The 27929-nt window shown below is 33.4% G+C and overlaps 1 protein-coding gene across 4 annotated transcripts in view; it reads right to left on the minus strand.

Moving 5' to 3' along the window:
• Window positions 1–27929, minus strand: part of LOC108912056 (FERM, ARHGEF and pleckstrin domain-containing protein 1) — a 105972-nt gene that overhangs the window by 75114 nt on the left and 2929 nt on the right. For 3 of the 4 annotated variants that reach the window (XM_018717215.2, XM_018717214.2, XM_018717216.2), the window contains exon 2: window positions 3515–3769. In XM_018717215.2, coding sequence (XP_018572731.1) covers window positions 3515–3727 — 213 coding nt within the window. In that variant the 5' untranslated portion in view covers window positions 3728–3769. Of the gene's footprint in view, window positions 1–3514; window positions 3770–26583; window positions 26652–27929 lie in introns of those variants that run through there. The other variant, XM_023454625.1, reaches the window with a different exon arrangement.

The following is a 27929-nucleotide window of genomic DNA, read 5'->3' on the forward strand; positions in this document are numbered from 1 at the left end:
CAGTATATCGTGCAAAATTCAATTCTAAAACTATTTTCCTCTTCAAACTATACATATATGTCGGCATCACCCTTATAACCGCTTATGATTCGTAGCCACTCGAAGAACGACGTCGATGGAATGTTGAGAGATTGTTTTTGTTTATGTTACAGAAATATTATCTCTTGAGGGTTAAGTTTTAGTCTGTGTGTGAAAGACCATCATTATCTAACTTTTGTAAACACTTCCTTATATGGTCATGTCTGGTAAAAAGTAAACTGATAGGGTAAAAGGAATGCACTGGGTACCGCCCCTGTGAACGGAACAAAACTGAAAGCCCGGGAAGCAACTGGGTCATTCAATTGATGAAACTACCATAGCCGTGTGGCTTTTACTATTATTATTATTATTGTTATTATTGTTTTGATAGAGAAGTAGTGAACAGGTTGCTAGGGCTGACAGTGGCGGACCGTTAGTTCCTATTTTATAACTTGTATAACAGCTCCCGTATTTGTAATAAATAGTGTCACGTCACCCGTGTATTATTTCGATGGAGACAACGAAGTAAACTAATTCCCATGTCCACCAAGTGTCTCCGACACATATAACGCTATAAAAAAGAGAGCAATTAAAAAATGTTTGTCATGTACATTGGCTGGGTAATTGAAATTCTAAAACCCGCTAAAACAATTATAATTATCCAGTTCTTCAACTGAACATAGATGATATGTACTTTTACTTTTTGAAATATCTCATTAGACAGGACGTGCCGCAAAAAAAATTCTGTACGAGGGACAAGAGTACATATATTTTGTGTATTTTTTTATGCTAAATCTCAATCCGCAACCCACAAACCGATTTACTACACCATTTTCCAGTAAAACTCTAAAATATCCCCTAAAATAGGGTGAAGTAATGAAGATACGATAAAGCTTTATAATGAAAAGCAACACTTATTTTTAAAACAAGTTAATGATTCACTCAATTGTCACGCTACTTTTAAAACTAATCATGTCATTAATGGAACGACACTAAAGTAATAAATTTCAGTTTTATTAACTATAACATTGGCTTTATTGCACCAAATACCACTCTTGATGTTTGCGAAAAACTATTCAACTGGATAATAATTTTACGTTTGATGGATCGTTAAATCCAAATAACTCCGACTCCAATAAAATCAAAAATAAATAATGAACTGAATATTGAGTATTTTCAAATTCTACCACAATATTTTACAGACGGGCTAATTTTTATTTCTCAATAAACATGTATAAAAGGTGCAGTCACATGATAAATCTGCTACTCTTATACTCTGATATTTATTTGTTAGAAGCTGAAAATATCTTGCGAACACTTTACAGCTAAAACATCCGATCAATCAAATCTATCTTGAGCCTGTTTAATTCGGGTGTAAATTCAAAATTATATTTTATTTCTACTTTACATATATACAACCCGTACCTTTTAATATAAGTGGATGTGTTATAGTAAAGCTTCAAAATTTATTTTGAAGTGTCAATAAATCAGGAATTTTTATATACAAAGAATTAGGATACACAAATAATCTGACAAGTGATGTATTTTACTTTAGAATAAATTTTATTCATATGTACATTTAAAAGCACTGATACGAGCGTTACTTTTGTTAACAGCATTGGCGTCACAGATTCCCCGAAAATAAATTAAGTGAAAAGCCAGGAAAATGCTGCTAAGAAGTTTTTTAGCATGGAAATCTGATGGATTAGATCTATGGAAAAATTCAAGTGAAATTCGATCGATGTAAATATGTATATACTTTTAATAAAAAACTATGTAGGTGTTGGTATATATATTTTTCTGAAAAATTTCATTTAAGTAAGTATGTACAGACATTTGGACAGCACGGGTATTTTTATTTATCCAAACTTTAAGCAGAATTAAAGAAGTAATTTGCAATATGTACCAGCATTGTCCTGAATTCTTTAAGCACGAACCAAATTTAATCCTCTTCGACGTAAATGTTCAGAGCTCACGTTCGACATTTCAAATAAAGAAAACTTATAAAAAATTCAGTCAATCTCGCATGGATAAAGGAGGCACGATAGAAAAACGCTTTTCATCTATACACTGTGGAACTGAGCCATTACGACAGGCTCTGATCAAAATAAAGAAAAAATAAAACTCTTCTTTTCCTAAAAGAATTTTAACGAATTACTAAAGAATGAAGTTCTTGAAACTATTTACCAGTTAATAAAGATCAACCTGAATGAAAGATTTATACAATTTCATACTTATTTAAATGAAAAATATCCAATGGATAAGTCCAAAGCAAAGTAGTAGGTTTCCATATAAAAACCAGGGTGTTTCAGTCATAATGTCATGAATTTGAAGGGAAGACAAAATTTTGTAAAAAAAATCAGGTCAATTTTTACATTAGAACTGATATGTTTTTTTTACAAAACTTTGTAGTCAATGATTATGAATTTTATTCCATATATAAGTAGCATTCTGAATATTATGGTATATTCACATTTGCCGCCAACTGCAGCGTAATAAAGCATATATTAGGCAGCGACATCTATTGCATAGTTTTTTAATTACATTCTCAACGTAAAGACGGGTAGCACGGTCATTGCAGTTTCTGTTTTGCGTTGCAGCTGCTATTTGTTCGTAGAACGGGTGTAAGATGGCGCAAGTTGCGTTTGGAGCAAGTGGTGCTTCCTATGAAAGACAAGGAAATAAACCCTCTTATTTAGTTACTCATATGGGTACCTACTTATTTAAAATGACAAATGCGGCTAAAAAGCACTCGCTAATCCATTCATAAAGTCTTAATAAAGTTGAGATCCATTGCACTTTGATTTTGAAAGCAATTCGAAAACCAGGCGAGACGACAATTAGGAAATCAGCTGTTTCGCTACAATGTCCGATTGCTGTGTACTCCACTGACCTGCGTGGCGCGTTCCCTATTATGGAAGTGGAGTTAACGGGAATTAAGGGTTAATTTGCTTAATCTTTAAAAGGTCGAGAAAAATTTTTTTTTTCGATTTTCTGTCTTTATTAGGCCTTCCGAATATGTGGTTAAAATTTATAACATTATGACTGAAACACTATGTATACACCTTTAATGGCATATGTTATGGTTCTTTTTTGAATTTTTACTTGCTTATAAGGTTTGGTTGGAAATAATATACAGGATGTTCAGGAATTGGGGGTAATATCTCGGTGTTAGAAAAAATACGTCAAAACTTTTCTTCCCGAAGAGTTATCAGCCCTTGAACCTAAGTGTAGAAATTTATTTTTTGGTCACATACGCATAAGATACATTTCTCATCTAATTTGAATCAGTTTTTATTCAAAGTTTTGTAATTTTTCAGTTTGAATATTTTCAATACATCGCAATTTTTACGATTTTCAAACTTTTTTACGTAAAAAGGTGTACTTTTATCTCGAAAACGGTTAATTTTTCAATAACAAGCAAGTATCCCAAATAGCAATGTGTGAACTGAACTAAATTAGTTAATTTTAGACTGTTTTCATATTTTTCACTCACCTGCACTTGGAAGATGGTGACGGTGTCGTCGAGCATCTGGACCCGGATGGCCAGCATCTTGCCGCCCTTCTTAGGAGTGGCGGGCGGCGTCCTGGCTCCGCCGTCTACGCCGGCAGGCGTCGAGAGCGAGTGGTGCATACCCTGGGCGGCGCCCGTGCTGCCCGCACTGGACAGCTGCCCCGTGGAGCCTCGGTTGCTGCTGCTGGAATCCATGACCGGCCGCTACTCGCAAATCCTCTATCACTTAACGAAATCCTGCAACAATGACGGCCTTCTATTAAAATACAGTAAAGAAACAACAACAGTAACACAGTCCCAAAAAAAAGTGGAGAAATCTATGAAAAGATCTTATTTGTCTGTTTGTTATGATAGAACCAGTTTAATGAGCACAGATGGACAGTCAATACTATTATGCATAATTTTATAACCAACAAATCTGGGGAAAATATTCGTCTAACATTGAGTGAAGAAACAGAAAATGAGTCAGGTTAGACAACAATAGCAATTTCAAAGATTTTCGTTGAACATCTTCTAGGATATACTTATAGTGACGTCTTGTGACGTCTAATCTGTTTATAACAAAGGCATAGTAAAAGGTTTTCAACCAAGTGTTCTAAGTGCTGAGTGCTTTGCCAACAACAGTTTCGATGTGCGAGGACAAAGTCGGTTTCGGATCGAAGATAACACCGAACTCACGGAACCTGCGTCATCTTTGTAAATTTATGCTAAATTGTAATTAAAAATAAGAGTTAATTTGCAAGTAAATGATATAACGTACGCATTGTAGCATTAAGTGGTAATATATTTCCTAAATAAATGGTATATAAACTATTCTACGTCGTCTACTTATTGTTAGTCTTCTAAGGTTTTGATGGTGATGAAAATATTCAAATTTCCAGCATAAAGTAAACAGGTTACATCTAATGTATCAATTATGCTAGATATATTTAATAATAATGATAATCCCAGAACGGAATACCTACTGACGTACATTAAAAGAGCAATTCTACAGATTTAAAGCCATTGTAAACAACTATACTGAGCATATCAACCTAAACAAAAATTTTGATCATAATAAACAGAAAAAAAAACAACTGAAATATGTATAAAAACTAGTTGAACAAAAATCGGGGAAAACTTGGAAAAAATCTAATTTTATGTCGCGGAAACAAAGAAAAACAACTTGTAGCAAATTTTTGATGACCTTACTTTTTTTAAGAGAGTTGTTTTTAGGTAAGTATTTTAGATTTATTAAAGGCTGAAAAATGGGGTTATGGCCTTATTTGGCATAGGTAACAGTTTGCACAAACTCAAAAAAAAAACATTTTAGTGTATCGTCATCAGAACTGAATAAGCATGCAAAATTGCGAAGTAACTGTAGAGGAAGTTGTTCAAATTTGGCTTGCAAGATTTGAAATAAACATAAAAACCAACATAAATATGTAGTTAAATAAAAGCTTGTAAAAAGAGCGGCTTTTTTATGAATGTAAAAATCATAGCAATGTAACACGTGCACCGTTCGGTTCTTAGAAAAAATGAGTTTGTAGAAACTACCTATGTAACTACATAATATGTAAAAAGCAAAAAATAAATAGATATTTAATTGATATTGTTAAGATTTTTAGCAACTAAGAAAAAACGTGTTCTGTAATTAGTTGTATCTTAATTTCATACAGTATTATCTGGCTTAGTATTGTGCAACATTTATGCTGTTGGTCAGCAACTCTAAGGTTAAGAAAGACATTAATTTAAGAATAAATGAACATAGATGACAAAAAATAAATAAACAATGCAATAAAATTGGAATAACTTATCAAACTGGCACATTAAATATTTCAAAATTATCCAAGGAATTAAAACGNCCATGTCCACCAAGTGTCTCCGACATCAGAAGTGGGATTCGTATGGCCAAAACGACGAAATGTGCAAAAAGTGAGTGTGCGAAAACCCGTGATAAAGGTTTGAAAAAAAGTGAAGAAGTTAGAGAGACAGTTGTCCTCGACATCCTGCAGTGTTGTGTTAGCCGTTTCATCGTGCGGAAATGTCAAAATGCCTCCATTTGATCCGTTTTTGAGATATGTCGACCCCGAAGGGTGATGTGCAATAGTAGATTTGTGGGTGACAAAAAGCAAACCAGACGAACTGGAACTAATAATGGTGTTATCGAATTCCCGGAAAGGTGAAACTACTAGGTGGTTTGTTACTTTGGTTCCACGCGCGAAAGTCTTGTTAGACGAAGATTTCAACTAGAGCAGCCGAATGATGCTAAAAGTATGTGTGCTATGCTGCAAGGGAGACTTGGTAAGCTTCCGACGCTATTTCTTTCCGGTCATCATACTGGAACGAAGCGTCGCGCCCCATCTTCCGAGCACGAAAGTAGCCTTAACTTCCCAGTGAAATGTCACACCTGCGATCGGAATGGACATCGATCAATCCATTGTAGAAATCGTCAAGAATCGTCATCAAGGGTTGTTATTTGCTAAAAGTGTTGAAGACCGGACTATGTTGCTCCCAACTGCTTATCTATAGTCAGAAAACCAAAGTCCGACATTCCTGTGAAAAGAGTCAGTATGTATGGGTGAAAAGCAGACCCAGCCAGTTGATATGGATAGTTGAAGCTGAACTCTGGTGAGATCTTTCCTTTTGTATTTGACACAAGTTTAGATTGCTCTCTTGTTAACGAAAGTTACGTAGGTCACTTTGATGGTGGACGTTTTATTTAAACTCGCTGAGGGGTATTGATTCTGGCTCTTTCTTAAGTAGGTACCTTATATGCAAATTTTAATAGTCGTAGTAATTCAAGAAATTCAAGTCAAATTATTATTTTTGTTGTGCCCGATAATTTTATGTCTGCTCAAATAGGTAAAGATTTAATAGAACAAAATATCAGTGTGCGATATAAGCAGATGGCTTATTTTTCTATCGATATATCTTATATAAACTCTAGTTGTAAATTTTGATGCCATACAAACCGATGTTAAGGGTAGCAATAAACAAAACTTAATGAGGCTCTTGTCAAAATACCGTGAAAACAGGTAGCTTAGAAATACGTTTGAAGGACCCGATTACATACGTTCAAAAAAGACCCTATCGACTGTCCCTGTTGAACGAGATTTCGTACGTAATACAATAGATAAATTATTGCAAGTTAAAATAATCGTTCCTAGTAATTCGCCCTTTTCTGGTCCAATGATTTTAGTTAAAATGAAACATGGTTCGAACCGCATATGTATTGACTATCGGGAGCTAAATGCCAACACCTAATAAATATCCTTTGCCGCTCATAAACAATCAAATTAACAGAGTGCACTTAGCCTACTATTTTACTTCACTTAACATGGCATCTGGTTTTCATCAGATCCCTGTTCACCCAGACTCTATCGAAAAAAAAAGGGGACTTCTTTTGTCACCCTGTAGCATATTTCAGTAAGAGAATTACTTAGTGCGAACCTCGTTGTTATTCGTATGATTTAAAAATTCTAGTTTTTGTTAACGCTATCAAACATTTTCGCCATTTCCTATATGGAAAACATTTTACTGTTTTTTTTACATATTGCAACACCTTAAAAGCTTCCTACAGAAAACATGATTTAACTCCTAAAGCACATAGGTGATAGGCATATTTACAGTCATATAACTTTGACGTATTTTATAACCAGGGGAGACAGATGAAACATGCAGATTTTTTTCTCCTAAAATCCTACCGATAATAATAGTGATAGTGTCACTCGTAAATGAAACCCTTCTACTCATATCGTTCACATTATAAACTTGCATATAGATTGGCATACAGTCACACAACAACGCAATGTTATAGTTAAAATAATTGCAAACTTAAAATCAAATGAACTCGACTCTTATCTAGCCAAAACTTACGATATTCGAAATAATACTCCNAAAACTTGTGAAAAATAGTGAAAATTGATGAAAATTTACTGGGAAAATTTGGAAAAAAATTTATTTCCACATCAAATAGTACATTTTTATGTAAAAGACTGCTGAATTCAAATCCACTGTCAGAATTGAGCTAGAACGTGTGATGCACGACTAAATAAATGAAAGAATTTATTCTTTCTACTTTAGTAGAAACTTTTTTGTCTTGTCCCATGGAAACAAGCACATCACACTACACATCATTACACGTGTAGAGTCCTTAAGTAATTTTTTTAAGCGAAGTCACATTTTTAGACGGAGTGGAATCTTTTACCTACAGTCTTTTACATAAAAATGTACTATTTGATGTGGAAATATTCCCAGTAAATTTTCATCAATTTTCACTATTTTTCACAAGTTTTTTGAGGTTAGGAAAAAATTGTGACGTAATGGGCCAATTCTGACCCCAGATTCGTGTTCAGGAGGCCAAATTAGTACGAAAAATATATGTCGCATAAAAATTATACCCAACTTTTTTTTTGTGTGTGGCTGTGTTATTAATCACAGGGAGCTTGCACCTCCTACGCAAGACATATAGAACTCACAATACTGTGGCGGAGATTTAGGTAACAACTCCCTTTTTAAAGAGTAGAATTGCTACGCTCCTGACTACATATTTCTTTTTAATTTACATTATTCGAAACAAAAAATATTCTTCTCATTTTTTCGCAATATGTACCATTTCCGAGTTTTTCAATTTTTTTGTAAGATAGGTATATGAACAAAAATAGTTGATTCACTCAAAAACGAAATACTTACACACAATGACAAGAATATTTTTTCTTCTAAATAATCAAAACACTCGGCCATTTTTAAAAGTCAGATGTGTATATTTTTTTCTCCACCTCTTCAACGAATCATTTTAGAAAAAGATTGTTTAGGGCTTACATGAATGAAGAAAACCCAATTGTTCGCGGTGTTCGTACCGGTGTTTTCATTTTGTCGGTATATCCAAACAAAATGAAATTTTATCCTATGTTTATTTTCATTCAAACTGTAATAAAATGTAAACACCTAAAGAGAAACAATAAGCAAACTAAAGTACATATCTTTCCATTCTCAACGTTCTCCAACGGGAGGATGGAAATAAGTACGAGTATATTAAGAGAAAAAATATATAATAAAATAGCGCCTGGGATGCAACGTTGCCAATACAAACAACAACAAAAAATCAAAAGAATTATGACAACAGAATAAAATTTGAATAAATCAGCCAAGTGCCGGTTGACAGAACGGTGTCGTAGCACCAGTGACACGCAGAATGGCCACAAAACATTAAAAAGTAAAATTTAAAGGTGAGCCACACTGTACTGTACACACTTATCCGCGTGTCGCGCTATTAAAATTGAATAAGATCCGCTCCTCGACTGACTGCCAAACGTTATCAAGATAAAACCAAGTAATTTAAATATTAATCTGAATTTAACAAAAAAACAAGCAAAAATAATTCCTCTAGCTAGTAATATGGTCGAAACTCACCAAAACTGGTGGCCTCACTCAAACACAAACGAACAAAAAACTTTAAGGCTTTCCCGAGTCATAACCAAATTATTCCGGCTCCCTACAGCAACAAACTCTAAAAATTAGAGAAAACAGCGCCTAGTGCCCTGCACTAAAAAAGAAGCCTCGAACCGTCTCGAGTTCAATTTTAATTTTTGCAAATTCTAGAAAATTTTGATTCCCAAAGTTGCCACCAGGCGATCTACCGGCGGCGGCGGCGGCGCCACCTCTCGGGTTCACTTTTGGTACGCGGAACGATAAAATTTTGCACCTCGATGAACATTTAGCCCACGAAGGTCTGTTCCCATGAGAACTTCGTCGCGAATTTGCTGCCGTGCACTTTCCGAGAAACAAATACTTATCGTCCGATAATTGCCAGACTAAATTCGTCTCACCGGACCTCACAGTTATGCAGGGTGGCTAAAATTTACCTATCCTATCATACATAAAGTTTCCTTTACTACATATTCATACAACATTCCAGCGACAACAAATAGCGTAAGTACAGTCGTCAAGAATCCTTAAAACCCGATCGAAACCTAAAAATTTCACTTTTTTTTAACGCTAAAATTAACACGGCAGATACCCCTAATACTGAACTAATTTTTCAGAAAATATTGGCTTAATTTAAGCTTCCATATAGAAGTTATAAATATGTTAAAAATAACGCGAATTATGGTATCGTTTTGTCTCTTGAAAAAAAAAAACGCAATGTTTGACAGCTTGTATATATGTATTTACACAATACAGGGCTTAAAAGAACGGTCTTTTGTCGTTCTTCTCATATACCGGAGATAATTATTGAATGATTTTTAACTGATTATAGCCAGCAGGTAATTTTCGGCAAATTCTCTAATTTAGGTGGTTATCTCATTTAGTACTATACGAGACTATACTTCCATATTCCTCTCAAATTAATGCCAGGATACCTGGGTGCATAATTACTAGGGTGGCCCAAAAAAAACGATTATTTTTTTTCGTGTCTCTTGTGAAAATATGTTAGTTTATCATGTTTTAAGAGACCTCTCAAAAAATCAGCTAAAAAAAACTTTTATTTAGAGGTGGAAGATTTTTAAAAATTTCCAAAACCGCCAAAAAAATAATTTTTTAAAATTATTTTCTCGTTATTTTATCATTTTCTAGGTTAAAAAAAATCTGAATTCTGAAAATTTCAAATCGATATTTTAATTTCTAAACGTCACTCATAATTATTTTAATTTTCAAAGTAGTGTATTATACCTGTTTTCGAGCGACCTCTAAAAAATAAATATTTACAACTTAAATTTTAAAAAATTAAAAAATTATAAATATTTGATACTCAGTGCGTGCACGGTAGTAAATTTTGCCTCGAGAAATTTTTTAAGTGTCTCGTGATTTATTTCTATTCTTTTGTTCATCAAATTCAATAAAAAAAAATTATTAGTTCGTTGATATTTATTTTTAGAGGTCGCTCGAAAACATTTTAGGTACACTACTTTTCAAGTTACAAGTAATTATGAGTGACCTTCAGAAATTTGAAATTTTCAGAATCTAGATTTTTTTCAACCTAGAAAATGATAAAATAAAGAGAAAAAAATAAAAAAAGAAAAAATTTAATTTTTGACGATTGGAAATTTTTAAAAATCTCTAGCAACCTCTAAAAATATTTTTTTTGAGCTGATTTTTTGAGGGGGCTCTTAAAACATGATAAACTAACATATTTTCACAAGAGACATGAAAAAAAATAATCGTTTTTTTTTGGGCCACCCTGAGGGTTGCTTTCGCTGTACAGCAAGAAATAAACGCTCTCTCAACGGTACTAATAAAGAATTTTATTGAAAACAGGTGTACAGAAAACTTGTGTATGAAAAGACGTGTTAACAGGGTGAATGTTCGTTGGAGAGTAGTCTTCTCTGTGTGCATTCGGTTGTAGGTATCTTGGTAGTCGGTGGCAGAAGTCCCTGGTCCTGGCGCCACTATACAGGGGTCGGCTTCCGGGAACCCTGTGGTGCGTCCGGCGGCGTTCTTGACGTAACGCCTAAAAATGGGTCACTTGCAACATGTGTACCCACAACCCTAATAATTACACCTAATTTATCTGCAGAAATTTGCAGATAAGGGAGTAAATGACCTATTTATACGGGGCGTACAAATGGATTTACTTCAGTTATTCACCCGCTTTTGTGTCGGACAGTATTTAGTGTGTCCAATGACTTTTCCGTTCTGTTTTTGTTTGTTCTGTGTTATTATTTGTTACTTGTACTGTTTTTCTTTGTTTATTATTATCTTTTATTACAATGGCTGATGAACCAGTAACACGCCTGAAATTACATCAAATAATGATGGAATTTTCACGCGAATCAGTCGAAGTGCGAAAAAACCGTGTGCTTAACTTTCTAAAACAGCATTTCCACACAAATTTTGACGAAAATGCAACGAAAACCCTTACCACATATACAGGAAAAGCATTCTTTGCACCTTATGTTGCAAGATGGAGAAAAGTAAATCGAAAAAACATTTCTTAAATTCGAAAATTGGCTGAATGAAGAAATAAATTTCCCGAAGATTGTTGTTCGCTGCCTGCAGGATTCTCCTAAAGCGTCTACATCAGAAAGGGGGTGGTCGTCCCTCTAAGGATTTCGAAGATTGTTCTGTAGTTATTACGTAAAAAAAACACAGGAGATTCGTAAACAAACATCAAAATAGAATATATTACATTCCATTTCGACAGTCGTGCCAATTTTATGAATTTCAACCCCCTAAAAGGGGTTGAAATCTAGAATATAGTGTAATATTATTACTTCCAGTGGATTCTGGGATATAAAAAACCTTGGAATCTAAAATTTCCCTGCAATAGCACGATTACCTACTTTAAGACCTATAGATTTAGATCGAGAATTTATAGTTTCTGATCACTGTGAAGAGGTTCCATACTCTACAGGGTGGTACAGATTTTAATGCAGAAACTTCACCAGATGAACAAATTATATACCTAAAGTTTCGAATGAATGTGGGTCATATATAGTTTGCTTAATTTTCGAGATACAAGGTGTTGAATTGAAAAAATATATCACATCTTCTGCAATCGAGGATGTTTGACGTAACTCGATGAACAGTGATAGGAAATGTTAGGGCCACTGCAATGTGGTAAAAGTTTGGTTGTAAGCCGGGTTCTCTTTTATGTAATTTTATTCAAACAAAAAGTGACACAACCGCTGCCTTATGCTGCACGCTTTACATTATAAGAATATACATACATGTATGTAAGTACTTGCATAATAGTATGAAATAAAAAGGGGCCATGTTTATTTTTCTTCACGTGGAACTTACCATAAAATAATAAATAAATACCCATTTCAGAAACGAAAATGATCGTTCAACATTTATCGAGATCACAAGCGCATATCTAAAATAGTCGAAGTTTTTAAGATATGATATTTTTACTAATGGTGGCGAAGCATCAACCACTCCATGTTAATAATCCCACTATCCCGACATTATTCAATGACATGTACATGCTTACCTCTGAACAGAAGCCTCGCATCGATCAATTTATTCGATCCCTATCTAGCGGCATATAAAAAAATCAGAACTCTGAGATAGCTCGTTCTTCAAATAAAATGTAAAACATTTTTCTTAGAAATTCCACCGATAATAAAAAGCGCTAATAAAATTTGCAGAATACTCGTTGAACTCGAAATTCTGAGACCCCTAGTGATATCGACCCCGATTTACTTCCACTTAAATAGATAAGTGACCCCAGTTTTATCATCAGTTTAAGTTATATATCCTCAGGAGTATTTCAGAAAATATTTTTCAATTTCAACATCGTGTATCTTCAAAAAATAAAATGCAATTTCTTCTTATCACCAAATCAGTCATATCATCCCGCCCTGCCAGACATTTTATTGCCCCCGTTTCCCCAGGTCCCTGCTCACGGTACGGCGTTCCACGCATCGTCCATTAAATAATTCATTAGCCGGATTCCGCCTCTCCGAGGAGTTTACGCAACAGGACTAACAAGAGCATAACAATGACAACGTAACGAGAAGCCTATATTTTATGCAAGACGACACGGGACAAAATGAAAATTCTCGGAAATTTATTATCCGGCTGCGACAGGAGTTTATCTTCCGTTTTATGGGTGTTCCCTTGTTTATTGACTTGGTCGTATCGACGTGGAGAAGACGGCGAACTTTGGAAAAAAAATAAGAAACTCGTATTTCGCTTTATTTCTTTTTTATATTGCTTGGAATAGGATCTAACGCGGCTTTTCGATTCCATTAGGCGGATACACATTCTACCATGCACGGAAGAATTATTGGAGAAGAAACCGAATGACCTCTGGAAATATCCTCGTTTCTTAAAGTCTAGTCCAGATCTACAATGTTCACATACAAATGTTTAAATATTTTTCAAACACGTGCCCGATTCAAAAACAAAAACGTTTGCCTGTAAACAAAATCAAACGTACAGTTTGTACAACATTTGTTGGAACAGAATTCCAAGAAAATAATAAGCCAATAAAGTTCTATTTCGGAACAATTGTAACAATTTACTGCGGTAGGGGCGTGCCTTGAAATTTTCCGCGTTATTTTCAGAATATTAAAATATTTATAGGGTAAGGGTGATCCACAAATGGTGACCAAAAACGAAAAATCTTTGAAATAAATACCTACACATATGCATGTATTAAAATAACTATTAATACACATGTACTGCTTTATGTTCAATCTCAGAATGTCAAAAGCTGGCGGCAGCCTCTGTCACAGCTTTGTTGGATGCCGGATGTCAAACAAAGTCTTGCAACGCGTGCCGCTGTTTGATTCATATCATAAACAAAAGCAGGAGGGTTTATGTTTCATAACATATGTCCTACACGTTACTAAAATAGATAAAATATTACATGTGACCAGTTACTAACAAAATGTTTTATCTGGTAGCACTTGTAATTAGTACTAACCTTCGATGTGTCAGGATAAATATTCTGAAGAAAAAGAACTTTGACATTTGTTCCAAACAGGATTCCTAAGGCCTGTACGATCATCCCAAGGTAACACAGTTTAATTCATTAATCAAAAACAATTGAAGATACAGACTTCAGCCTACAGGTATGTCAGGCGCAACACGAGTTATCTACACCGAATTTAACAAAATGTTATGATAGATTTTTATTGAAATCAACATTTATTTCTTATTCATAAACAAAATACACGAACCAATAAAATACATGAATTCAACATATATGCCCTAAATCTCCTCCATTGTTAACGATTGGCTCCTAACGATCTGACCGTTTCTTTTAGGCCTGAAGAAACCCGATGATTTAGAAGCGAAAAAATCACCAAGCCCATTTTGAAACGCGAAGTCATCATTAATGAAGATTCCTCGAAAGTTATCCGATAAAGAGCGAAAGAGATGTAAAACTGAACAGGAAAATAGGGTTTTGCAGAATAATCTCCCAACTGTAGTAGCCACTTTTGTAATGTTAGCAGACCAGTATGAGGGCGGGCATTATACTGTTGCAAAATCGATGATGATGATATCTTCCCAGTCTTTCTTCTTGAATTGCGACAACGGAATTGTTGGTAATAAACCTGAGCAGTGATGACTGCATTCCTCGGCAACAATTCGTAGCAGACGACGCCTTCTTTCTCCTACCAGGTACACATCATCATCTTGCGCAGATGGGTACCATCTTCTGTTCTTGGTACCCAGCATAGCGCAAATATATTTGCGCCATGGTACCCAGTAACAATCTTAGACAAAAACAATCGATATTCCTGACGAGCTAAACGATAACTAGCCAACAAAGAGGCACAAACACTGACACGAGATTTTTGGTTTCGGTCAAAATATGCGGCACTCATAAAGAGTTTTTAAACTTTACTCATGTAATGCAGATGTCGCACTATGGTTAACTGGTCGCAGTTCATTATACTGGTCAATTTCGGGGTTGATTGACGGAGATCATCATAAATTATAAACAACATAAACAAAAGGAAATATATATGTATGACATTAAAACAACTATGATATATGCCTAACAATTGATTTCCAAGGCATTCTTGAGTGACACAGATATTTAATTTGTTTTTATCTACTCTGTGTTTCACTTTTCATGAAATCACCCTTATATCTTCGTTATTTTAAATTAAAACTAAACAAAAAAAAAATTTTTGATGATAGGCGTCCATTTCGAAAATTAAAAAAGGTGTGGACTTTTTTGTTGTTAATATTCGTCCAAAATTTAGTACAAATCTATTATTAATCACCTATCATTTCAATTTACAAAACAACTGAAACAATTGAAGCGTTTTATTTAAATGGGGGCAAAGTTGCGTAATCAGGGGACCAACATTATGCGTCTAAAAAATCAAGGCTAACGTGATTAGTTTTAGAAATATTTGAAAAAAGAAGAACACTTTCTCATGGCCACTTTTTGCCCTCTATCGAATGGCATAATAAATTTTTATATGTAAAGTTTCGTCTCTCCAGGACCATCATCAACTTCATTTTTTTAAATACGACCCTAGAAAATTTATTACATTTTTTGCAAGCCTTCATGACCCCCAATACTGTACTGACTCAGCCCGAACCAGATTCAAATGTTTTGTCTCGAAAAATCAGTGTTTTCGTTCCAAATTTATCTTAATTTTTTATTTAGATTTCTTTGCTTATTGAATTATCGTATACTGTACGTGTCGTTAGACCCTCTGAAATCCATCTAGTTATTTAAACTATTACCACCACGCATTAAAATAAAAAATTATTACTTTTAGATTTTTATTCCCGTGTCCAGTTATTTCTAGGTTTCTCAAGTACTCAAAATTCAAACAAATTGCGATCTATTTTTTTCAGGATATTCATACAAATACATCTGACAAGCTCTTTCACAGTTGCGGTTATAGATATAATAAAATCCGATATTACGCTGATCTGCATTTTCAACCTTTGCCAAAACGTAAATGTTTTTGAACATTTACTGAAATTTTTTAAAGAATAATATTCAGTTAGCGTTTCGGTTGTTCATATCCATTTTTAAGAATTAATTTGTCATAATAAAATTAAAATTGTAATAATGTTTTAATTTTAACGCAACAACTCACTGAGTTAGTATGATCAGGTGATGGTAATAGTTAATAATAATAAATGTTTTATTGTAACGCGTGGTGGTAATAGTTTAAATAACTAAATTTCGCAGGGTCTAACGACACTTGCAGTGTGCGATAATTCAATAAATAAAGAAATCTAAATAAAAAATTTAGATAAATTTGGAACGAATACACTGAAGATGAATTTATCGAGACAAAATGTCTGATTCTGATTCGGCCTGAGGCAGTACAGTATTGGGGATCATGAAGACTTGCAAAGAATGAAATAAAATTTCTAGTCATATTTCAAAAAATGAAGTCATGTTAGCCTTGATTTTTTAGAGGCTTAATGTTGGTCCCCTGATTACGCAACTTTGCCCCCATTTAAGCTATTTCGTACCTCTTACCATTTCCGAGATTCCTGCAATGCGAAGCAGATTTGTAACAGCCTGTATAATCACTGAAATGTTTCAGAGAAAGTCACACAGGTGATGATTTTAAGCATTTGACAATTTGACTGCATGTTGTACGTGGTTTTGCAAAACGCTCAGCCGTCTTACAAAATAATAACGCAAAGCCATCAATAAAACTTTATTTTATAAAAAGATGCATTTACACTTGGTCACATCCACACCAATCTGATGTAGCCGCTGACACAGACAAGTCAGAGATAAAATCGAGTACTTAAGTTATTCGTTTGCTTGTAAATAATTTTATCATGCCATAAGCGTCTCAATCAACGCATTTAAAGTGATAAGAGATAATTAATTAATCTTTGAAATCCATTACGATGTGAAGAAAATTGATGTCCAGGCATATTCACATAAAATTCTGCCTACCACCTTTATCAATTTTACCTTTCTTCCTATAAGAAAATATTAAAAACCAACGTTTTAGGAAATCGTTTTGTAATCTAAATATACAAGTACTTTTAAAAAAACAACTGAATGCTACCTAATACATACACACATTCCACAGCAATCTTGACTTTATCCATTGCACAAGTAGATAAGTATGTAAATAAACCTTAATATTGATCACTATCAAAGCTATACAAGCTGTCAAAAAAGACTGTAAAATATTTCAGGAGGTAATAGTATGAACAAAAATAAGAAGAAAAGTCTTAATAAACATGGGTCCGCAAAGTAACGGTTGCGGAGATATGGACCACTATTCGTTTTTCAAACATTTTATTTTATTAGGAATAAACCGACAAAAGAAGCTTTTAACAAACAAAAACAAAGTTACAGAAGATGTTCAAAGTGCCCTCCGTCCATTTCCAAGCAGGCACGACATCTTCATCTCAACGATATTCGAACTCTTTCGAAAACACCCTCCTTGGTTTGGATTTCTTGACACTTTTGATTAATCCGTAGCTGCAGCTCTTCCAGGCTATTTACAGGAGTATCATACACTAATGTCTTCAAATATCCCCAAACAAAGAAATCTAGAAGGTTCAGATTAGGCGATCTTGGAGGCCATAAAACAGGTCCGGCCCTTCCTACCCATCTATGTGGAAAAGTTTGTTGTAAATGCTCTCTAACGGCCATGGAAAAATGAGCTGGAGCACCATCATGCTGGAACCACATTTGTTGCTTCTGATTCAAAGGAATGTCTTCCAAAAACTCATACAGTGTGTTCTGCAGAAAATTGAAGTAAGCAGCGCCTGTTAATCGGTTTGGTAAAACAACAGGACCTAGAAACCTGTCACCTACAATACTCATCCAAATGTTTAATGAAAAACGTGCCTGATGTCCAGATTCTATTAGAGCATGAGGATTTTCGTCGGCCCAAATATGCGTATTGTGAAAATTAAACACTCAATTTCTTGTGAACCCGGCCTCATCAGTAAAAAGAATGTTTGCAAGAAAACGAGGGTCTTCAGCATCATGAGGTAGAAACCAGCGGCAAAAACCCAAACGTGCTTGATGATCATTTATTGGATTTAAGGCCTGTACTCGTTGCACATGGTATAGACAAAGCAGTTGCTCGTGAAGGATTCTCCAAACAAGAGGACCACTAATTCCTACCTCGGCTGATATTCTCCGCACACTCATACCTGAATTCTACTCTACCAGTGCTAGAATTTCTTCTTCTACTCTAGGAGTGGATACCGACCTTGGTCTTCCGGATGTCACTGTTTGCTCAAGGAACCGGTATCACGCAATCTTTGGTGAATTCTTCCAAACATGCGTTGTGAAGGAATCTGGCGATTTGGATAAGCGTCAACATAAAGACGTCGCGCTTCGGTGGCGTTCCCATTAGCACGACCATACATGAAATGCATGTCTGTTAATTCTGCATTTTTTTTTAGAGTAACCAGCCATAGCGAAAGAAAACTTGTGCACTGAGAACAACTGTCAAATACGTACTGTTTATTTCACTAAACATCAACCAACTATTATAAGAAAATACACAACGTTTTTGCAAAATAAAAAAAGGGGCTAAAAAACATAAAACATTCCATATCTCCGCAACCGTTACTTTGCGGGCCCATGTTTATTGAGACTTTTCTGCTTATTTTGGTTCATACTATTACCTCCTTAAATATTTTACTCTCTTTTTTTAACACCCTGTATAATATTATCAAAGCAAATACGTGATTCGTATATCGTCGTAATGAGAAAAAAAGAGAGGATTTAAAAAAATATTCTAGAACTTTGGCTTTACCTTTTTTTCAATGTTAGCAGCTGAATTTTAGAATATTCTGCCCTCAAAATTCCGAGGATTATCTATAACTTCCATACACTTTTTTATTTTAAATGTATTAATGTAATTCGAACAAATTCAAAAAGAATTTTTTAAAAAAGCCGAGAAATAAAATCTTATGAAATACCAGAAATCGAGCTATGTCAAAAACATCTAACCCTACACAAGAATAAAACACCTAAGTACTTGATGTTAAGATATCCACTTGTATTAATATATTTCAAAATACAGTTCGCGACCAGATAAGTACACGTTTAAGCGATATTAATAATAACAACACTGGGGGCAATTTTTCGTCAGTCCCTTGGTTATGAAATGGAAATGAAAAATGACGCCTAGGAGGCTAGCAAAAGATATATCGTCGGATTGGGATGTCGAGTGATGTCATACATACATCCAAGACATAAATATCAAACAATTTCAGCCCTAATCTAAACGGCCAAAACGATTTTCAGTACGACACTTGACATAAATGTACGGATAAAAGTGTCACTTGCAAAACGGATATTTACAAATTTGAAATTGTGAAAAACCATAGCTTTGAATTTTATACATACTACTAAATATATAAATGTAGGTAGACAATATATAAAGAAATATAACTTATCCCTCTAAGGGTTGGAAACCACCTACACACTACACACTAAGGTTCCATTTACCCCTTTAAGTCGCATATTTTTGGCTGAAATTTGTTAGCCCTAGTTTTTAGGGTCGCTGATTACGAATCTGAAGTCCGAAAAGTCCTGAATTAAATTTTGGCAGATCCAATATAGCGGATGTATGCGGAAATTCTTAAATTTAGAATGACGGACCCATTATGGCGGATTTAAAAGTACCATAGAAATTGGTATTTACGACCCAAAGAAATGCGTTATAAATGTTTAAAAAATTGTGTCATTTGAGTAAAAATAGGCAAATATTCAAAACTAAGAAACAAATAATATAAATTCGGTTTGCAGTGTGCTTAAAAAGTTACCTAAACAGAAAAAAAAGTGACAATACACCACTCTATTTGAGAGGTAAACCACTGGTCAAAATTTTGTACACTATAGTCTGTTTGGAAATGAAAGAGAGTAATAAAACCCCGAGATAAGAACCGGCCATGGGCGTGGTAATATTTCGTTTCAGGTAATTATCAGGTAACACTAATGCTAACAAAAATGACAGGGATTGGAAAATCGACTATCTACAGACTTTTAAAGGAAAAAAAAATGAACAAGATACCAAAATCATCTACAGGGAGGTCAAAAGTCGTTATAGATGATTTCTTCAAAAATGTCATTTGCAGAAAAGTACACTCATTTTATTTTAAAAAAGAAATACCAACGCTAAACAAAATTTTAAGTGAACTTTCAGAGGACAACGATTTGCCAAAAATCAGTAGAAGCAAATTATGAGCCGTCTTACGACAGTTGAATTTTTGCTGGGAAAAGCAGAACAGAAAGTCAGTTCTTATCGATAAAGATGAAATTATTTGTTGGCGAAGATCCTACTCAAGATCAATTAGAAAATTCCGTGACGAAGGGAGGAATATTTATTATCTAGACGAAACTTGGGTCAACGAGGGATATACTGTAACAAAAGTATGGCAAGATAAAAATGTAAAAAGTTTTCGACAAGTATTTTTGGATGGACTTTCAACAGGGTTCAAGGCACCTTCAGGTAAAGGGCGAACATTAATAGTGACACATATAGGTAGTGCCAGTGGTTTTGTAGATGGCGGTTTACTTTTATTTGAATCTAAAAATACAGGTGACATGAACGCAGATGTTTTCGAAGAGTATTTTACACAGATGTTGGATCTTATTCCTCCGGGGTCTGTAATTGTCATGGATAATGCCAGTTACCATTCACGGCAGACCGAGCGGACGCCTACGACTGCTTGGAGGAAAGCCGATATAATTCAATGGTTATCCGGAAAAAAACATTTCTTTTGAAACAAATATGGTGAAAAAGGAACTTTTGACACTTGTCAATCTTAATAAAGATCAGAAAAAATATGTTATCGATGAAATGGCAACAAATCGCCAAATAACGGTACTACGGTTACCACCTTATCACTGTGAACTTAACCCAATCGAATTAGTCTGGGCGCAGGTAAAAGGAGATGTAGCGCGAAATAATACGACGTTTAAATTAAGTGACGTGAAAATTTTGTTAAAAAATTCCTTGGAACGAGTAACTGCAGATAACTGGCAAAGATGTATACATCATGTACAAAAAGAAGAGGAGAAAATGTGGGAACTCGATAATTTAATTGACGTTACTGTGGAACCTATCGTTATCAATCTAGGAGACGAAGATAATTCATCAGAATATTCAGAGGATGAATTTTAATGTACCTACTTTTTTATTTTCTTTATTGTACATTTATACAACACTACATTTACTCACCATAATTTGAATTTTTAAAATACATATATTTTTGTGTGGAATAAAAGTCTATTCATTAAATTTAAATAAATATTTTGATAATAATATTGAATAATTTTATCTAAATTACTAAAAACCCTCTTAACCCGGTTATTATGCTTAAAGTAGCCTCATGTTTTGAAATGCTGTTTTTATATTGTTTACTTATAAGAGAAATGGACCGAGAAATTGAAGCGGCATAGAAAAAGACGGATTGTCGGGGATTAAATTTTAGCTACCTGCTACAGTCCGATCGCACAAAGTTTTTTTAAAAGTACACCTCATCCTATATCGATACATAATATAAAAATATTGAATATAAGCACCAGTACTACATTTATTTACGATTTGCATACACAATAAGCTTTTATTACTCTCTTTCATTTCTAAACAGACTATAGATACTTTATTTGCATGATAATCTTGATTAATTAAATCAGTTTTATTTTTGACAACTTTAAAGGCCCTTAACTCAAAAACCGTAGATCGTATTTATTTATCGACGTGAATATGCAGTCAAACGTTGTCGGTGAAATTTGCGGACACCCTGTATATCGATAAAATAAATTTATATTTTCAGTAAATTACACAGTTTAAAATAAAAAAATTTTCAGTGTAGTTTTGTCCAAAATCACCTCTGGCAACTCGCATTTATTTTTCATCGGCCGAGGTGAAATTTAAACTCCTATTAAGTATTTGCACAATTAATTGCGTTACCCGCCGTTCCCACATTCCTAAACTATCATTGAGGAGATTTCATTACTGTAATTTTTTCAATATTTTATATATTTTGTTGACAAAATTATTACCTCATCTGGATCTTTTACTCCCCAATGATCCAACGAAAATCACAAAACTGTCAGACGACTTTTGAAATCCTAATTTCTTATCTCCTGTATTTTATTTATTTTCTATCTCACTATATTTCACATCACATCCTCTTCCTAATAGTTTACGAATCGCGTTCAGCCCCGTAAAGACAGCCGAAAGCGCCTACTTAACATTGCAAAGCCCAAATTAATGAGATAATTTAATCTCGAGAAATTCTTAACGTTGAGCGCTTCGAAAGGAAGTTTATGGACTAACAACGTGTTCCAGATAAAGGAATTTTAAGTACAGAGGCACTAAGAGGTCCTCCAGAAGAAATACGTTTGCTGTTTTTTCCTCCCTTCGTCATAAGTGACTTGCAAGTATAAAAAAAATCGGAGTTGGAAAAGGCCTTTCTGGTGAGGAATGCTATGAGGAACGATAAATCAAGCTGACAGATAATTTCATTCGAAAAAGATTAAACATGCTGTTTTTTACAAGGATTTTATAAAATTCATTTCTTTCTAATTTCACAAAATTTAAGGTCTGGTAAAAGAAACGAGGACAGAAAACTCATTAAGAAATAATGATCTTTAAGGAAAATAAGCCGGAAAAAAATTAATTTTCTGCTTCAATCAAAACTTGTAACCATTGTATTAAAATCGTCTATCAAAAAATGAAAATAACCTCGACAAAATGGACAGGCCTTATACCCAGCATTTCAAAACATCTAATTTAAGACCCATATTCATCCTTCACTTAAATAAAAATAAATTCCTTGTTAATTTGCACCTATAAAAGGTAAGGCACCACTGAAAAACCATTTATTAAATTGATTGGCATTTCGGCCTTTTTAAATTTGTTCTCTAAGAAATTAAATGGCTGTTAATAACAGCCTACTCTTTTAGTTTTGAAATTAAACTCGCCTTCCATCCAAAAGTCATTTGCACCACCTAGTAATAACTATAATTAGATATCATTTGTCAACCTTGAAGCAAAAACATAAATATTTCATTACAATGCAGTTATTAACACTTAAGTGCTAAATGTTTTTACAAATAAAATATTGTAAACTGGTAGTGGTCTTGAAAATATTTTTTCGATAAAAGTTTCAGTCATACACCAATAACAATAGCAACAGTCGATCGAGAAAAATTGGATAAACAGTGCGTTTCAAGAAAAAGTGCATAAACTGAAAAGGTAAAAAATGAGTAAAAAAATCAAATTTTTATAAAAAAAGACATTTTTCTATATTTTAGGATTGCATAATTCTAACTTCACAAGTGCCTTCTATCGAAATAAGTGAAATAGACCCCTGAGTTTGGAAACCGATATTAAGAAAACGTAGGGGCAAAAAAATTTGAAATTTGAACCATATATAGCGTCACTATTACTCTATTGTCTGCTAAAATTTCAGTTAGTTTCGTTATCCCATTTTTTAGTTATTAATGAAAATGTTGAAAAAATCACAGTTCTCTGCTTAAAAAATTAATACCTCTGACTTTAACTCATCGTAATTTTTTTGTTAATTGATAAAAAAATTCCAAATTTTTACTGACAAATCGAGCTATTGTCTTTAGTACTGTGAAGGTCATTTGTCTCAAAAACTCTTCTTTTTTTATTTTTAAGCAAAACAGAAGGGAGTGCTATCTCCTTAAATATTGCATTCTTTAAAAAAAGAAAAAAACTGACTCAAGTAGTAAATAATTGTAAACAACCTGAAAAAATTTATTAAAATAAAACGGTTATAAAGGCTATACTGTATACCCTGCATCGGACCGTGAACGTAATTGACCATTCCGATACTGTTATTAAGAATATCCGAGAGAATATCATATTCATAACTGTATTATTTTAACAAATTATTTCAGATTGTTGTTTACAATTACCTATTTACTACCTATGTCAGTTTTTTTTCTTTTTTTAAAGAATGCAATATTTACGAAGACAGCACTCCCTTCTGTTTTGCTTAATAATAAAAAAAGAAGAGCTTTTGAGACAAATGACCTTCACACACACAAAAGACAATAGTTCGACTTCTCGTCAGTAAAAATTTTGAATTTTTTTATTAATTAACAAAAAAATTACCTACATAAACTTTTATACACGCTGACGCGCACTTGAATCCTAACATTTTGCTCCGAAAAAATGTTATTGATTTTTTTACCATAACTCGGTTCATTTTGAAGCTATAGTATCCTATAAAAAAGCATTTTAAAGATAATTTCAAGAGCTGTAATATCGTTTGCATATAAAACCTTTTAAGTCCTTCGTTTTTTAAAGGGAAAGGATCGAAGGGTTCGAGACAGGTCGTTTTTTCACTAAAATGGATACTTCAAGCGACGATATCTCCTTTATTTTTTATGCTATAGGAAAAAAAAGCAAAATATTTGTTGAAAAAAAGGCTACATATTTGTTGTCTATCATTTTTTACGTATCTTTCATAGTTTCAGAGTTATTATATAAATAAGGCATTTTTTTTTTTGAATAATGAAAAATACGATTTCAACTTTTACCGTACATTATTAAAAAAAATACGCATTCTAAACCGGTCTAACTTCAGGATCGTATGAAAAACACTAAGACAAAACTAATTGTAAAGGATCTATGATTAATTTTAATTCTGATGGAAATGGTACAGCGTTTACTGCTCATTTTTCCTTAAAAAATAAGAGCAACCCATCTGTTTTTGACGATAACTCCTTCAATTCCCAAAAACAAGCCCCTTCCATTAACCATATTTCGCTTTGTATAGGACGTACAACACTTTTTAAAAAACGATTTTCTTTGTTTATTTATTAGCTACATTTTTGTTCATTAAACTTTTTTAATAAAATGAGTAGTTTTTGAGTTATTCGCGAAGAATACTTTGAAAATGTGTTTTTTTTTCACTCAAAGTTTTCAATCGTGAATAACTAAAAAAACTATTGATTTCTCGAAAAAATTCTTCGAATATTTTTTGCTCAAAATTTGATTCTCTATCCATTTCCATCATTATTTTTGAAAAAAATTCCATCCCCGAGAAGGGGCGTCAACCCCCAACGGGGTGGAAGCATCAATCGGCGCTATGTCAGTAATGTTCATTGACCTTTTCTCTAACTATCTGCCAAATTTCAAGTCGATCGGTTCAGTTTCAAAGAATTCGGAGGTGAAAAGCTTCAATGACTGTACTAAAAGTCCCTTTATTTTAGTCAAAGAATATGTGGTTAACTGCTTGACCTACTAATTTGTAACACCCTGTACACAAAAATAATCATAAATAAATTGATCATAAAATATACATATACATAGTTTACAGCATGGATAAATGAAAATGTTTCCATATTTCATTTACGTTTAGTTTATGTTTATTAATTATTTTTGTATACCTTGCACAAAATTCTTTTGAAAAACTAGTAGGCACATCATTATCATGTAATTTATCCCAGAATCTAAAAGAATTAAAAAATTGACAAGAATATTTTTTCCGCATATCTATCATTTTAACAATGTACCTACACAGGGATGTTTGAAAAAAAGTGTTAGTTTAAAAAAAGGGGCTGATCCCTCTGCATTTTTGGCACTGGTAATTAATTAAATAATAATTTGTGAGATCATTCATTATGCTTTATTGAATTTATTAAATTGTATTTTTCCAAAAAAATTTGAAAAACTGTCTCAAAATATACATTTTCGTACCAAGGTTGTATAATTTTTTTCTTACCCGAGAAATGTTCTACAATATTATTCCAAATATCACAAAGAACTATTTTGGTAAAATAATGAAATGAAATCTTTTTTCCATTACTTGTTGACACTTGTATATATATCCTCACGTAAACACAACGTAAAAATCCTCTCTATCATTAAAATATAGATGAAGAATTCGTACTGTAGGAATTTGTGAACAACGGGTGACTTAAAATATTCATCTATTTCCCCGTCTAGACTCGGAAGGTTAACAACGGAGGATTGAAACATGCATTAATTCTTACCTTCGATCTAGAAATGCAGCCTATTGAATAATTTAAACGCTGCCTCTGCATTCGAAGAATTTCCAAGCTCAGACTATGACTAGCAGGCCCTTGATGTGAGTATTAAAGATTGCTGAGAGCTCTGCGCGAAAATGAAAATATAGATGTTTACTAAAGATATTTTTGAATATTCGCAGATGTATTGGAAACAGATATTAAAAATTTCAATATATTAATCATACGACTCGAATTATTTATTGTTAGGATTTAAATGTAAGTTACTTCAAATTTTGTCAAATTTCTGATGTCTCGTAAATTTTCAGTAAATATTTTTATCTGAAAAGCATAAGAAGCTTAACAATTTAAAATAATTCAAATATTTCTCGTTCCTATATCGAAAAAACTTATGGGATGTCATTTAACAAAAACATTGAGACTTGTTTAGCTTCTTGAGATTATCCAAAAAGAGACTATACATTTATAAGTAATGATTGCATCACGCAAATGTTATATAACATAACAAATTCGTTTATTAATGACATGGAAAAAATAATTTCAGTGATATAATTCTAGACCAAGTTCCTAGGATTCTACCTCGGATTCTACAGTTCAATGAAACACATCACTGCTGCCAACAATACGAAAAATAACTAATTTAATGGTATTTAAGAATACGACTTACTTGGAACTCGGATATGATTATATAACAAATAAACACTCCCAGCAACACACCTTTCAATTCATTCACAGATACCACCTCCTGTTCAACTGATCCCTCTATCAAGGTACGGGGCAAAATGTTTACCTACAAGTCATGCTCAACAAAAGGACATTTTTATTTAACAACTGGTCTTCTTACATTCCGAGAATAAATATTTACGTTTGATCGCAATTTTATTGTCGACTATCGCTAAAATAACTTCGTCGACCTTGAAAAAGCAATTGTAAATATTCAGACACGTACTGATGGAATATACATTACATTAAAGTGTGTGTAATGTATCTATGCATGCCTAGCGTTGTCCGTGTTATAATAAATTATTAAGTGAAAGTAAAAAATTGAAAGTCAGGCAACAGGTCAGACCCACGGTTTTAAGTTCAAAATGACCCAAACCTACAGTTCACAGGCAAATACAAATACTTCTAATGTTTCTACATAACACGTCTAAAAATTTACAAAAAAAAAATAAGAAAAATTTCCAGCTCCTTCATCTAAAGAATTTTTGATTACAATAAAACAAATTACAGTCCGTACAATATTTGTCGAGATAGAATTTGAAGAAAAGAATAAGCCAATAAAGTTCTGTTAGCGGAACTACTGGAAGAATTTACGTCGGCAAGGGCGTGCCTTGAAATTTTCTGCGTTATTTTCAGAATATTAAAATATATATGTATGAGGCAAACGCATATAAAGTAGATTTTTTGTATTAAAATGGGTTTTTATTTCTTTTATTGTACAGGAGAGTACAAATTATAACATATTCTGACAATGAAGCATAGGACCCGTACCATGTTTTAGGGGATGATTTCTAAGTCCACATAAAGATCATAGATGATAGAACTATTTTTGATGAAATTTGTGAAATTAAAAAATTTAAATTGAGGTGGCCGACCCTGAGATCTCGAAAAGGTTTTTCATAATCATAGCAGCGAGACTGGCAGATAAAATCGGTATGGCTCCCATGCCTCATTATGCAGATATGACCACTTTAATTTTCGCTAACCGTCACTGTTTCACGATCTAAAAATATACTTTTTCTATATGTACGAGTATTTCAGAATCTGTCGGTTGTACTTCAGGTTAATTAATTTCATTTCAGACTGTGTAACTTAAATTTTGGATTAGGCACATGCGAGGGCATATGTATTTCGGAAAGCATAAATTATTCAGAATTTGTCAAATGTACTTATTCAGAAAAAAATTCAAAACTTTAGTTAGTATTTAAGTAACAGTCGTATAATTAGCAGTATACCTAATAGTTGAAGTTTTTTTAAATTAAATTTACCAGTCAAATCAAAGTTACACTC

Source organism: Anoplophora glabripennis, unplaced genomic scaffold (genome assembly GCF_000390285.2).
Source record: "Anoplophora glabripennis isolate ALB-LARVAE unplaced genomic scaffold, Agla_2.0 scaffold363, whole genome shotgun sequence".
In the NCBI taxonomy this organism is placed as follows: Eukaryota; Metazoa; Arthropoda; class Insecta; order Coleoptera; family Cerambycidae; genus Anoplophora; species Anoplophora glabripennis.